Source organism: Anopheles funestus, chromosome 2RL (genome assembly GCF_943734845.2).
Source record: "Anopheles funestus chromosome 2RL, idAnoFuneDA-416_04, whole genome shotgun sequence".
NCBI lineage: Eukaryota > Metazoa > Arthropoda > Insecta > Diptera > Culicidae > Anopheles > Anopheles funestus.
Window position 1 is genome coordinate 58,271,505 of NC_064598.1, and position 15,705 is coordinate 58,287,209.

Genomic DNA, 15,705 nt, shown 5'->3' on the forward strand with positions numbered 1-15,705 from the left:
TTACTGCTGCAAATCCATTATTGTTTTCTCCTTCTGATTTTGTTCTTCTTGTGTCATTTGCACCAATTGTAAGAGTCGTTCAGTTTCGGCAGCTGATCGTTTGGCTTCTTCCTTTGCATCTTCTAGCTCTTTTGATGCTCTGCATTATGAAAAAGACGATAATATATTTATGCTTGTAATGGGTGTTTTAAAGTAAATGATATTCGAATGAATACTGTTGGTAAGTTCAATAGGATGCTCGAAGAGTCTACTACTCTTGTACTACTTTGTACAAAATACACTGTAAATATGGACAGAACACTACAAATATATGTTTTATATCAACATACTTGTCTAACATCTGCTGAGTTTCTGTTAACTGTTTGTTCAATTCTCCAGCAGCAGCGGCAGTTCCGCCGGCCTGAAATAAAACAAGCATAAGTAAGCAAACACCATAAAAGAGTTTATGTATGACAGTCTCAACTGTCGTATCATAGTGTACTGAACAAAACTATACTACCTTTTGTAGTGATTTTTCTAGTTGGTCCATTTGTTCTTTGCGCTTCTTAAGCTGCTTATCGAACTCGATGAGATTCTTTTCCTTATCCTCCAACTCTTTGCGTTTGTTTTCAATCGCTTTACGCTGATCTTCAAATGTTTTTCTTTCACTTTCCAGTAGCCGAGTTGCATCTTCAATTTGTTTCATTTGTGCTTCTAGCTGCTTGCGCTCTGCTTCACTTACGCCTGCATTCTGCGCAACCTTTTGGTTAGCTGCCTGCGTGGCTTGTTGTAATTGCTGCTGCAATTGCTGTATCTGTTGTTGGAGTTGACCGACCTGTTGTTGTTGCTGTTGAGTTTTTTTCGTAGCATCCAGGGCTTCTGTCTGCAAGAATATAAAAATGTATTCATGTTAGTGTTTACCCACAGCACTGTTAGTTCGTTAGTAGTTACCTGGCTCTTTTCAAGTTCTTGCACCAGTAGCTCCAACTGATTTTGGAATTGATCTCGATGGGTAACTGCTGCTTTAAGTTCCTCTTGTAGCTTCTCTAGTTCCTTTTTGTTTGACGGCGATTGTTGCTGCTGCTGTGGCGTTGGTTGCTGTTGCAATTGTTTCTGCATGTTGGTCATTTGTAATAGTTGCTGTTTCAATTGTTGTTCCATCACCTTGAAAAAAAAAGAAATAGTGTAATTAGTAACGTTTTATCGATCGAACGAAAATGTATGTGTGCAATAAGGCGACTATGTTGTTGTATTTTTTGCGCCCTACCTGCATTCGCTTTTGCAATTCAATCGCCGCCTTTTCGGCTTGATCCGCGCGGTTCTTCTCCTGCTCGACAACTTTACGCCACTGTTCGAGCTCATTATCCCCACGAGCCCCCGTTTCTTGAAGCATCTGTTTCAGTTTAGTGATTTCTTTCTTGTAGTTTTGAATTTCTTGAGCCGCAGCCTGCGCTTGTTGAGGTGGATTTGAAACAGCGCCTTGCTGCTGAGGTGAACTCTTAAGCCGACGATTTTCTTCACACTGCCGCTGTAGTTCCAATTCAGCCGCGTTAAGCTCCTGCTGGAAGCTCATAAGCATATCTTGACTCTTTTCCAGCTGCATGACGAGTTGATCGCGTTCGGCCATCAGCTGCTTGTTATCGGCCTCAAGTTTCATGAGACTCTGTTCGACGTGATGGTTGCTGGCATGTTGCTGGTGATGCTTTTCGTAGATCTTCGTCGATTGACGAAGCGTTTCCTTTTCGGCTTCCGATTTTTCGAGCCGCTCCAGTACACGTGTCAGCTCGGCAGACATACGCTCGAATTCGATGCGCGTGGCTTCGTAGACTTCTTGCTGTTTGGTCAAATGGAGTTGTGCCTTCTCAAGCTCCTTAGCCAATCGTCCGGCTTCCATTTCGGTAGCGTCACGGCTTTGCAGTGCCTTCTCTAGACGTTCACGCAAACGCTCAAGTTCGTTTTTGTCAGATAAGCTTACCGTACTGGCAGCGGCCAACGCACCGGGACTAATAGCAGATTGTGGATTCTGGCGCAATCGCTCAACTTCTTTGATGAGTTTTTCATGCTTGTCTCGGATCTTTTCATATTCAATGTGAGCTCGTTCAGCATCCGTACGCTGTTTGTCTTGATTAGAGATCAACTTAGTAACTTCCGACCTGGCCAGATCGAGTTGCAGACTAGTTTCGTGCAGTTTAAGTTCCATCGTTTGGTACTCATTTTCTCGTGCCTCAAACTTCTCTTTCATCTTGTCGAATGTCTCTTGCTCGTATTGTGATTTGCCGCGGAAGTTCTCTAGCTCCACTATGACTTTATCGTACTTCTCGCGTAGTCTATCATTTTCATCTTTCATTCGTCGGGCTTCGCGAGAGAAGGATTCATTCTCTTGTAGTCGCCGTAATTCAGCCGCCGTCTTTTCGTAACGCTCACGCATTTTTTCGACCTCCAATCCATAGCGCGCAATCTCTTCCTGAGCTGAATCAAGTGATGCTGTTTGTTTAGTGTAGAGGTTATGGGAGCGATCCAGTTCATATGTCAAACGTTCTACTTCTGCTTGTTGATTTTCCTTTTCTGATTGTGCCCGGCGCAAATCGGTTTGACATTTGTCCAGTCTTTCACGAATCATATCCACATCTTCCTTGGCCTTATCTTCGAGTTCTTTCGAACGACCAAGCTGCATTGCGGCGCGATCACAAGCTTCTTGGAGCCTTGTTGTTTCTTCTTGTATTTTACGCAAGTCTTCTCGTGCCTTCGAGGCTGCCAATGCAGATCGTTCTGCTTCCACCTCCAATCGGTTGCGATCGGCTTCGGCCGTATCGACGCGTGACTGCAACCGGTAAATTTCGTTTTGTGCCCGATCATACTTCTCCAGCATTTTCTCAAACTCCTTAGTGGATGTTTCTTTCTCATCGATCAGCTTCTGGCTGGCATACAGTGCCTTGTCCAGCTTTTCCTTCAATATATCGATTTCCGTAACGGCATCATCTCGTTCCATCTGAAGCTTCTGGTGGACTTGATGAGCTTTTTCCCATCGTTCTTTCACCACTTCAAGCTCGGTCTGAATTGCATCGCGTTCGCGCTGATATTTGAGTGCATTGCTTTGGGTAGATTCGGATTTTTCTTTCAACTTTTCCAACTCATCGCAAAGTACATCACGCTCCTTTTGCAAACGAGCAAGAGATGATTGCAGTTTATCTGCTTTGTCTCGATAGCGATCGAGGTCCATTTGTGCAGCTTCCTTCTCTTTTTGTATGCGCGAAGATTGTCCCAACGATTTATCCAACTGTGATTGAATGTTTTCAAATTCATAGTTGATTTTTTCTTTCTCGAGTTGTAACTGTGAGAAGGATAAATATTAATGTCAAATTTTTGGCTAATATTCAACATCCATTGTGATCACTTACCCTGCGGGTTTCACCACCACTTTTGTCTAATTTTTCCTGCAGATGATCAATTTCGTTTTGTGCTTTGTCTAGCGAGTTTTGCAATTTTTCTTGAGTAAGCTGCGACTTTCCGAGTGTAGCCTGCGTACGTTCAAGTTCTTCGCGAATCTTTTCCAGCTCAGTGTACGCCTGGATATGTGGAACAGTGTGACCGGTAATGTAGTTAATAAATTTAGAATATTTTAGTGCATTTATCGAATTCTGCAGTATTGGAACTATCGAGCGATGTTATGTTTTCGTATTGACGAAATAGTTCGCACAAATGTTTGGTTAGTGTATTAAAGTGGAGAATGGGAGCTTGGCATTGTGGTTTTCCGTACTATGGCAGAGGTGCATACAGGGGTTGTTAGTGGAGTGATAGTTTTTTTATATATGTATATATATATATATTTATTGCCATTACGTTGTAGGCCATTTCAAGCAACCATAGACATATCGATTGAATGAGGGAAATAAAAAAGTTATAGAGTTTACACTACAAAGCGTAGAGTGATAACGTACTGCAGGAGCGATAGATTTGAGCTACCAATCATTCAATATTTACATACAGCCATGTAATTTATATATTCTAGATAGGTACTTATAATTAGACATTAGTTACATTTTATATGTAGGCAGATATATGCAGGTGTTTACACTTACAGCATGGATTCATAAGTAGTTAGCTGCATGCATTATGGTTGCAGTTAATTATTGTTCTCTCTTTCTCTTCTTGTGCCTTAACGAATTTCTAGATTATATGATGCACATAGTTGGATAGTCAGTTGCAATGGCCATGGAGGTAAAGCCAAGATTTGTTTCCGTGCCCGTGGTGTGTTATGCGAATCTTTTATCGATTTTTCTAAAAGAACACTTGAATTGGCGTTCAATTTTGTAAATAGCGAGAGAAAAAATCGGTTTCAATTACTTCAAGATGACTTTTTAACGTTAACTAGCAATTTCATAGGGAAAATTCAACAACGTTTGAGAAGTTTTACGACATATTACTGTGTTTACGAGCATATACTGCTACGCGATAGTTGATTTGATGTGTTTTACTTTGTTTGTCAATCATAAATTGATAATAATGTGTGATCAGATGAATGCATGAAAATTGGTAACAACACACATTATCATTTAAAAATGCTTATTTCGAGACCCATTCCTGTCTTATGAAATGCCACTGCTAACTACTTATCTAATCCATATTCACGAAACATGTGTGTGTAGTACATTGTTGATTATATCTTGCTATTGTTTGCTATACGACACTCATACGATTTATATTGTAGGACATGATAATGGTACATGGTGATCAAGGTACTAGTTGAGAATAAAACGACGATTGCGATATAAGAAACTTTGCAGTGATCTACAATGCAGTATTATCGACCATACAAATGTCTGTTTGGTTTGTACGCACTCATAGTTACTGTTCGTGAGCGTGTTTAAAGTGTATGTGACTGTGCGAAACTGACAACACAATGTCAAATTGAATGTATAGAATATTGTATGTTGAGTTGCATATAATTAGATTAAGAATGTTTGAATGAGTTGGAAAAACAAACTTAAAATAATGATTGCAAAACGGTGCACTACACGTCAAAGTCCGCGTTGAAACAATACTGCCCAAATTAAAGCAATTCGGTTTAGGCAATATTTGGTGTCGGGAAAGGAACATTTTTTTTTCAAAGTTATTTTAAACGAATTAGCATCCCAGTCTCCAAAAACACACTTGCATGTAAATTTTCAACTATAGAAAACTAACAACTATGGCATATCCTAATAAAATGCCAATGTTAGAGCAAAGGTTGTGTGGAATGTATGTAATAAAGCCAGTCATGTGAGGGTATGTTGTGTATAAAATTCAAAACAAAAAAACAGGAAATTACCTTATCTCTTTCACTAACAATTCGTTGTATACCAGCCTGGCCTCTTTCCATTTCCTGTTTCAAGCTTTCCTGTTCACCTTGTGCGTTTTCAAGCTTAGCCTTAAGTCTATAGACTTCGCCTTGACTTTTCTCTAATTTTTCTTGCAAGGCGGCCGCTTCCGCTCTTGATCGTTCAGCGTCGGTCTTAGGCGTTAAAATAGCCGTTCGATTGAGTAAGTTGTATTGCAGAGTCGCAGCACATCAATTGCACAATTGACACAGGTAAAGAAATGGGATGGAAACGAGAGAAAGAAACGCGGAGAGAAAAAAGAAAAGAAAGAAAAGAAAATGAAATCAAAATCAAATTTTATGAAGTTTAAACGCAAGCAAATACTATAGCAATGTTATACTTAAAATACATATTGCTATGTGTTATGATAGTAAAAAAGAGAATTGTATTGTATAGTACACTTCTTAGTAAATATACGATAAAAATGCTAGAAATTTTAAGATATTGACAACCAACCAATAACAATAATTCATAATCATATACAAGTGACCATGAAATCGGTATAGTAACTCATCAACAGAAAAGAAAAACTTACTAAGAACAAAGATTTCGAGTAATAACAAAAGCGCAACAACTGGTAACAATCTATAATCAAGTGTTTTAGATGATAACGTGTTTTATAAAAAGAGTAGGCAAAAAAGCTGTATTGCTATTTGTGTAATTTTATTCCGCTCCCGCATTTGAAACTGTATATTCGATTAACAATATTTTGAGTGCATATGTGTAGCAATAATAAACATCACTTAGTGATTCGTGATAATGTCAGCGTGAAAATTTTGTAACTTTAATGTCTGAGAATAATTCAGTAAAATTTAAATAATCAGGGAAATTGCAATAATTTGAATACGTCAATCAACTTGGCAGAACATAAAACAATTACTGTTAAGAATAATCGAATAAATCTAATAACAAGAAATTGAGCATATAAAACGAATAATGGTACAAGACAATTACTGTAAGATTAAATGAAATGTTTTTGGCATTATCTTCAATCTTAAATCAAATCAATGAATTAGTGAGAAAAGAGCAAGATTGTGTAAAAAGTTGCTACTCACAAAATCGTGTACCGTATGTTCCTATAAAACGTTGGTGAACGGTTTATCAGTGATTGTGTTATTTGTTGTGTAATGAATTGAACATAAGAAAACATCTATTTGAATATGCGATAAAGGATGCGCACAAAACGATTTAAAAACAAATGCAACATTTTTTTTTCTACCGTAGAATTGTTTTCTACGCTCCACATCTTTAACCAAAATAAGTGACTGGTACTACAACGTTTGGGCATGATTACAATAAAGTTTACGGAAACACAGAGCAGCAAATCAGCAGGTATAATCATCACGGTTTACTGATGTAATTTGCCAACAATGAGTAGATAATAATAATGTCCTTATTAACAAGAATAGGCAAAAAAAAGTTTTCTCAAGGGTATTAGATTTTTTTAAGTATACAACATTCTTGAATGATAAATCATAATCTATCGTTACGATTGGCAGGTAGAGATTACAAGACCAGATAAAAAACAAATCAATTAAATGAAATTAAGCATCATTTTCACATTTAAAGCGCGTGAATTCCAAAACATGCACAAGAAACAGTTACATCAAAGCATGTTTTCACAATTTATCCACGTAGCCAAACAATGGTTCTATACAAGCGTTACAATTACTGAATATGGATGAAATAATACATTTTCATAACCTTATAAATTCATATTGCATCTACACGTTTTACCACGAAATACGAGAGGAAATTAATTAAAACAAAACAAACATTTTTGCGAGATATTGTAGATAAGTAGCTTTGTTAGAGAAATATTGGTAATCTTGGATCGTGACCGGTACAAGAACCTTCGTAAAACATTTGAACATTTGTATACACCGATACATTTGTGTAAAACACATGATATGCACTTGTGTAAACCACAAGAATAGTGAAAAGCAATATCATGACACTGGAAAGATTATTCTTTCGATTTATAACAATACTGTAAGATTTGGTAAACTCTAAACAGACCAATTCACACATTCTGTTATTATTATAGCATGCCTATGCTCATATTATAGAATTAAAAACCAAAATCAGGGTTATTGAGTTGTCTTGCTGACGAATTTGTATTTATAGTTAGGAAGATTTTTTTAAAGTATATCAAAATTAAATTTATTCTAATCAATAAATATTGTAGTGGCACGTAAAAACATAACATGCATTAGCTGAACAAATCAATGACGATAGCTCTTTCGTTTGCTTGACTATCTTTGTAACATCAGGGCAAGATTGTATTATAATAGGATACGAATTAACAGCCGAAAGGTATTTATTTTTTTCAAGAAAATATTTTTAAAGTTTCTTTTGTACATGTGATGGTAAACTGTTTTTGATGTCATTCAAATAATGAGATGAAAAATAGTAACCATAAGACGCAGCAATGATTTCAAATAGCTAAACAATATTTTAGCCTGATGTGTACCGGTAATAAACGTTTTAAGCTTACTTGTGTCACACGTAGTTCAGCTTGCGTGCGCCGCAACTCATTTGTAGTTTTATCTGCCCGCTCCTGAGCACGATCTAGTTCTTGTGATGTACTTAAGGTAGATCTGCCAAAAGTGGTCTGAAATAACAATACGTTTGAGGATTACGTACGAGCATGAGTTAGAAGACATTGTGTTATTATATTGATAGTAAACCAAAGGTGTCACGGTACGTAACACGGCTGACAGCTGAGACGAACGGTAGTCGTAATAAATGATTGTGTAATAAACCGCTATTCTTTGTTTGTAAGAAGTACATTACAAAGTTAATAGTTAAAATTGGGGTCCTACTGATGCTACATTACCTGTGATCGTTCCAGTTCGGTTCGTAGACGTTCATTTTCCAATTCAAGGCGTGACAATCGCTGTTTCGCATGTTCCCAATCGGCCCCAGTGCGACCCACATCGCTTGACGTTTTATGTTCAAGCTCTGCCTTTGACTTTCCTAGTTCACTCTGCGAGCTCTCCAGTTTAGCCTCCAAGCGATCTTTTTCCGCAAGAGCCCTATGTAGACGAGTCGTTAGCTTTTCAACTTCGCTATCCAAGGAATGAAGCTTCATCTTAAATTCGGCGAGTTCGCGTTCATGTAGCTCTCGTTCTTCTTTTTTCTCGGCTTCGGCACGATCTCGCTGATCGCGCAGTTGCTGCATTTGTTTCTCCTTGTCACCGATTGCCTCTTCCAAACTCGTTAACGCTCCTTCCGAGCTGCAGTGGTGTGCTTGCATTGCACTGAGCCTTGCACGTGCCATATCAACTTGGTTATCCTTCTCCTTCAGCAAATCTTCCAAATTATCAATCTGAAAATATTAGAGCATGTACAGATTGTCGAAATGTTGGCACAATCAGCACGCTTTCAATAAATACTTTTCGTTGCAGAACGTTTATCTTCCTATCTTTTATATCCATATGTTCTTTTAGTTCGGCAAGTTCTGTGTGTAGTCGATTCTTTTCCTGAACGGTGTGCATTGTACCTTGTGTTTTCTTTTCAATCATTCGATTTTTCTCCTCCAATCGATTACGCAGCTCTTCAACCTACGGAAATGAGACAGAATTAACACTTATTGGTGCTGTACACTGTAGAAGCATTCATTTGTTTCATTTGTGATTCGTCAGAAAACGAATACAATACTACGAGTGGAACGTGAAATGTCTGCGTCAGTCTCCACAATCCTACCACGTCATACCACATTTTTCTACTTTCACAATGAATGTAGACAAGTAACCGAACCTAAGATCTGAGCATATCGAGCAATGGAGCAGCGGCATAAAAGACAACAATGCGAAGAGAAATATACACGACTTAAACGAGCGAAGGAAGAAGTTTACCATACCAAACAACAACGCTAGGAACAATGGATGCGGAAATCCAAGGAACCGTAGGGTAATACGGGTACGTACCCAGGAAGCAGGCCACCGAAACAATTTTCTAAAGGTAGCCGGTAATCTTGTAGTTAGGGCGGTTCTGCCATATGAGCCCGGCGCCGATATCACATACATCAGTGGGTCGTATCAAAGCTAACCTGAGCTGTCCAAATACGAATGGAAATTCGGTCAGGTATCCGCCAGAGGTACTTTCGCGATGGACTCAGCATTTTAATGAATTATTGCTGCAATCCCAGGTGAAGATAACAAAATGCTCCTGCCACCGAGCCCAAAGGCCAACCGTCAGTATACGGTGAAGCGATGTCATGTGGTTAGAATCTTGGTATCATTTACCCCGTATACAAGAAGGGAGATGAGCTATAGTGCAGCAGTTATAACCGAATTGCATAACAGTTCCAACAGTATTGCTTAAATATATTCTTGAATTGAAGATTTCCAGTTGGAAACTATCACAGAGGATTTCGAAACGGAAAATCAATCACTGATCAGATCTACATCGTTCGTCAGATCCTGCAGAATCCACTTCTTCCATCTCTTTATTTACTTCACGGCCACATATAACAGCATAGCCCCGATAAAAAAAATACTACGCAATGAGTCCTTTTGCAATCCCAGTTAAGCTTACCAGACTTGTAACAATGACGACGACCAACGTCACGTATTTGGTGATGATGGATGAAAACTCTCAGAGACCTTTGCTGCTACCAAAGATCTGCTTCAAGTTGTTGACTTAGCTTTTCTACTCTTTGTTCTTTCCATCCTAGTATTAATGAGGGGACTCAGAGGGGGAAACTTCGGCGACCATCTCCTTTAAGTTCATTCACATCCTGACAAACACATCGATTGCAAATCGAAAAAACCGAATGGTGGCACCACCAGCGATTCTCTGCAATTCGCTATAATGTCTGTATGGACAGAGGAAGTATGTTAAACCCAAATTGCGGTGGAGTGATGGCTTTAATACGTCCTCCAAATGTGTCGGGGTTGTGGATTGGCTGACGTAGCGTAAGTTAGAAATGGTACCATTTGCATAACATCATTCAACAGGTTATGTCATTACTTACATCTGATTGTAACATATTGTAATGTTCTTCCTTAGCGCACAGCGATTCCTTCAGAACAGCAATATGACGTTGATAATCCTATGGATAAGCAAAACTTAAATATCGACTCGATTTGTATAGACGAGTCTGCAAACAAACAGTTACGTACCTGATGTTGTTCCTCGAGCGTTTTCATTTTGGCGGCCATTGCCATTATTTCTTGATCGCGACGTGTGATTTCCAAGCGAAAATCATCCAGCTTTAAAAATAAATACAAGAAACAGATTTTAATACTTTTTGCTCTCACGTCCAAGTACTACCGTCCTGATCTGTCTTAATGTCTTTTTCTAATATACTTAGGGGTTTCGCTTTGAAAGGTCTGAGATCGTAGTACGGTGCCGCTTTCATAGTGTGAGGATTGCAGTTCCAAAGATATTCGAAGGCCCTACTATTCGAGAGAGCATGGCAGGGACTGATGATCGAGAGGCCATAAAGTAATGTTTCGAAAGATGTGTGTTTCAATTGATTGAGTTGTTGTATTTCAGATTTAAATTCGTTTTTATTAGTCTTATGATATACTTTGCAGTAACAAACAAAAGCTACTGAAATGCGTCTGAACTGAAGGATACAATAACACAGCATGTTGCAACTTTAAATGTTATTTAAACAAGTAGCTACGCGCTAATATTTAAATTCTTAACATTACAGCATTTTAGCTTATCCAGTAATACTGAGTTCAAAGATGTATTTAGGTAGCTCCACATGTTTATCTATTTGGTATCACTCGGGCTGGATTTGTCTTTACTCATTAATTATCCAATGTTTAATGGCGGTTATCAGTTGGAAAGATTTCATGTACACTTTCTTTTCTCGTTGTATTTTATACGTTTTATAAGAGGATCGTTTGACAGGAAATTAAAAAGTGTAAAATAGCATAATTTATCAATTGAAAAAAAATAAAAAATTGTACATTTTAAATTCTTCATTTTTATTAAATATGCAACAGCGCCTATATCGTAACTTGTAACTCATTAAATTCTTTTTATAGTTTTCTTTGAAAGTACATATTTATCTTGATACTGTATTCTATGAGAAGTAATATTCTTATGTAATATTCTGTGAAAGACGTACCAATTGAATTGTTCGAATAATATGTTCAGCGTGCTGATTTCCCATAAAACGAAAGCCCCTTCTTTATTTGCATTTACATATCAATGATGTTATATTATGCATGAAAGTTGAGAGCACTGTGCTTAATTGACATTGACAGTTTTACATTGTTCTTTTCTTTTTTGTTCATTTCATTTTGTACATTGCTTCGTTTTCACCAGAAAGGGTCTCATATTTATCACTATAATATCAAGCAGCATTTGACATGAAATCAGTAGCTCGGTTATAAATGTTTGTGAATGGAAACTTTCGTTAAGCGATTCCAAGATTCCAGATTAATGAACGTAACAATAAATAACAAAAGAACACATTGCATGTTTTTTTTTACAATTGTATGTTGCATTACATTACATTAATCGATACCGGAAATCAAGTAAAAATTTCAGATTCGATCATACTATATTTCCAGTGGCTTGTACGAATATTTTATGCAAGAATGTTCAAATGAACTAGCTATCTATTGAAAACTTTTGCAAAAAAAGTAAATCTATTGCTTTTCGTATCTTAAGTACTCGATTTTTATCTTACTAATTTATCTAGTTTGATTATACCTTTTTTTGGCAACTTAATTGAAAACCTTTCTTCCTTTCTGCCTGTTTGCAGGAGATCTTTCCCATGGACTGTATAATTGTAGTTTTCTTACAATGGTAATTTAAAATTTTTTGGAAGGCATTTCACAAAACCACAACTCATGTTTGCACTAGTTTAAACACTTATGTGTCTACATGTTGGCGTTTAATAATTGGCATTATGCTCTGTAGAGGAATATATAGTTATACATAATTATATAAGCTGCTTCTCCCTCCTCCTCTCTCTATCTCTCTCTTTAGCAGGTTTGTGTCTCTCTAATTAACTCTTCCTTAAGCTCAAAGCATAAATATTACGTTAATGAAGATATAACAATATTACATTTTATTCACAATCATCATGAAACTTAAGTTTGCAAATTGTAAAACACGCTACATTCAATTTCGTATGTACAGCTATGGCAAGTTTAGCTGGCAGTTTGGCAGTCTTGAAACGTATTAGTTATACCATACATTACGAAATGTTATTCTAGACTATGCTATTAGTCTATTACGAAATGTTGCTGATCGATATCTATTGTGTGTGTACTGTGTTTTTCTTTTAAGGGGTGTAACATTATTGTAGTTACAATTGTCCGTTGAATCTCATTCTAAAATTGCGTTGATACGACAAACTTATGTATGTAAAAGAACATTTTCTACCTAAATCATGTCCATACCTATGCAATATTCGTTGTATGACGTATTGAATATATCCGTTTAGCACTGATTTATGAATCAATTGATAAAGTATCGACATCAAATTTAAAACTTACTTGGCGTTTCATATCGTTTGCTCTACTATAGTCTAAGTCTAGTTTGGAATATGGAGCATGATACGTGCTAGGATATTTAAAGAAGGCGCTGCTGTCGATATTATCGTGCATTGTTTGCAGATAGTGCGTGTGATCAAAAGACGACGGGTAGCGTAAAGTAGATGCCGTTGGCATATTACGATCGTACGAATAAGCAGACGTGGTAGAAGAAGGCAAGTTAGTTAATGAACGAGTAATGTTTGGATTCGAGACAAAATGATGCTGCGATAAAAGGTTTTTCGTCTGAGATAACATACTGTGTGGCTGTGACATGAATGAAGTGACGTTCGTAGCTGCATTGATCGTGTTATTGCTGTAAATCGGTTTTGAGAGCAGGTAGTCGTTGGACGGTCTGTATCCGGTGCTAGAGAATGAGTTTTGCTGTGACTGTTGCAGTTGCTGCGGTAGCGACATGATTTGCTGATTAAGCTGAGGCAAATGGTGCTGCAGATGATGGTGATAGTATGATAAATTGGAATTGTTACTAAGCGCATTAGGTAAATGGGAGATGCTGGATGTATTCGGGTATGTACAAAGAAAGCCTGAAGCTGCTGCCGCCGAAGCAGCAGCCGAGGTTGCCATCCGGTCGAGTGGAATCGATGGCGATGGATCGAGGACACCGCCAACGCTAGTGGAAGAAGATGTTGGTGCTGAAGTATGTGACGGTTGTGTAAAAAGTGTCGTTGCATGGTTCATAGGCAGATTAATTCCACTATCACCAGTGGCCGTTGTGCCCAGGGAGCGCATGTTCAGTATGTTAGAAGAGCGGGATAATGATTTGGTAGTTTCGTTTAGCAAGTTGGTCAGATTGGCCGATTGCGTATAAAGGTTTGCCGCGTTCTCGGACAAATTGCAATAATCGACCATGGAGGACAATGGTACACTGCCACTTATGCTGTAGCGGCGGGCCGGCAATCGTCCGGAGCGCACTTCCAACAGCTTAGATGTTGGGGCGATGTTGTGGTAGTTTGAATTTAGTACTGACGTTGGCTGGGCTGGATAAAAACTGGTACGCATTAAATCAGGTGTGGTAGTTGTGCAGTTGGCGAAATCAAACATCTGAAAATATGGCCATTTGAGAAAGAGAGGAGAGAGAAGACAACACTGGATGTTGGTTTGTTTTCTTTTAACGGGTGTTGTTATTTTTTTAACATTGGTCTGTTAAATAGTTTTGGGTAGTGTTTTGTTCGCGTTGGCCTAGTTTATGACATGCCGTCATATTCATGTCGTCTGGAGTTACAAGTTTGTTCCATGTTTGCGTAAACTAATATGAAAGTAATGTTCCCTAGAATCCGCAACATGTAGGGGATGCTGTGAAAAAATTTGGATCTAATGAGGGTTTGTGATAAAGACAATCAAATAATAGTAGTTTATGTGACGTAAGAAAAATGATAAAAATCTAATGATTGGTTGCTTTGCTATCTTAAAATATAAAATGAGATACATCTTTATCTCGTCATTCGACAGTAGTATATGGTTTGCCAAAAAGAATCAGAAGCGTACTACAATGTTTTAATATAAATAAAGAGCTTATGCCTTGTAAATGGTCTATGTATTACATAAATGCATTTTGTATTTTTACTTCATCACGTATTAAATGCTTCACTAGATAAAACGCATATTTTCTCAAATTAACATACTCAGTTAATTAACATACTCAGAAAAAATCAGTTCTTCTTTAACAACATTTGTACAATGAACAAAATTTTGCATTCATTTCCGTTACTACTTTGCGTCAATGATTTGTTATTTTGTTTCTTATGCATTGATTACGACGGCGATTAGTTACATGTTGTATGCATTAGAAATTAACTTCAGATCAATAAGATCTACTTATACATATTATCTTTATGTACAATGTTTGATTCACAGTTGAACGTGTTTCATTCGTATAAAATTAAATGAACCATTTTTTCCTCTACACGTTTCGTCAAGTATCGCATTTGTTTTGACGAAAGAATTATTTTTATGATCATCGTCATCATCCGCTAACATTTTTGCTTATATTTCTTAGCAATTTTTATGGTCTCGTGTATTAGGAAATGAATTTCAATGTTTAGTTGCATATACGTGTGCCACATAGAAATTTCTGCCAACTGTTTACTTAGTTGTGAACACGATTACAGTATTTGATTATTTAATCAGTTTTGTGCATTTGGTAGTTTTGCGATGTTATTAAGATTATCGTTATTTGTTATTTTTATGACAACTTGGTAGTCCAACTGTTATGTTCGCTTGTCTTCTTTTAAATTAGATGCCTTCTCGAAACAGCAGAGCCAGCGAACGACAGCATACGATCATAGTGGATAACAACCCTCACACTTACGCACACATACACCCACACAATTATATAGCCGGCATTCAAACGTACGATCGCTCAATGGTGATCTAGAGAGATGTACTCTTTCTCGGGTGTTTTTCATTTGAAATGTGTAAAAAACAAAACAAAACAAAAATACTAAACCAGTTATGCAGTAGTCAAATAATGAATGAAAACAATCAATAATGCCATCAAATATTGTAAGAATGTGTCGACGAACTACGGAGATAGTTAACATAGTATATATGGAAATGAATTAACTGAATAGTTGCATGTTAATTAAATGACTCTCTCGATAATTTATCAAAATGATTTAAACTGCAGCGTTGTTTGATTCTAACAACACAAATCAAAGTACAAACTTTACGAAACATACTAAAAAATACATAAATTGCAGCAAATCTTATACCGTAAACAGAGATTGGAAGAAATGTAAAACAAATAAAAATAATTCTAAAATCCATGTGAACAAAAGATGATAAACAAAGAACAAAGGTTTTGTAAGAATGGGAAATTCTTATGTATTTTAAAAAGCTTC

At 37.2% G+C, this 15,705-nt stretch overlaps 1 protein-coding gene across 9 annotated transcripts in view; it reads right to left on the reverse strand.

The window, feature by feature from the left end:
• Positions 1-15,705, reverse strand: part of LOC125764817 (plectin) — a 31,130-nt gene that overhangs the window by 6,212 nt on the left and 9,213 nt on the right. For 5 of the 9 annotated variants that reach the window (XM_049429412.1, XM_049429410.1, XM_049429408.1 and 2 more), the window contains 13 exons: positions 10,466-10,555; positions 10,318-10,395; positions 8,735-8,902; positions 8,176-8,667; positions 7,834-7,950; positions 6,392-6,412; positions 5,288-5,470; positions 3,378-3,545; positions 1,247-3,310; positions 931-1,143; positions 500-862; positions 330-400; positions 5-139 (listed from right to left, as the gene is read on the reverse strand). In XM_049429412.1, coding sequence (XP_049285369.1) covers positions 5-139; positions 330-400; positions 500-862; positions 931-1,143; positions 1,247-3,310; positions 3,378-3,545; positions 5,288-5,470; positions 6,392-6,412; positions 7,834-7,950; positions 8,176-8,667; positions 8,735-8,902; positions 10,318-10,395; positions 10,466-10,555 — 4,163 coding nt within the window. Of the gene's footprint in view, positions 1-4; positions 140-329; positions 401-499; positions 863-930; positions 1,144-1,246; positions 3,311-3,377; positions 3,546-5,287; positions 5,471-6,391; positions 6,413-7,833; positions 7,951-8,175; positions 8,668-8,734; positions 8,903-10,317; positions 10,396-10,465; positions 10,556-12,808; positions 13,907-15,705 lie in introns of all 9 variants that reach the window. The other 4 variants (XM_049429416.1, XM_049429411.1, XM_049429415.1 and 1 more) reach the window with 3 other exon arrangements.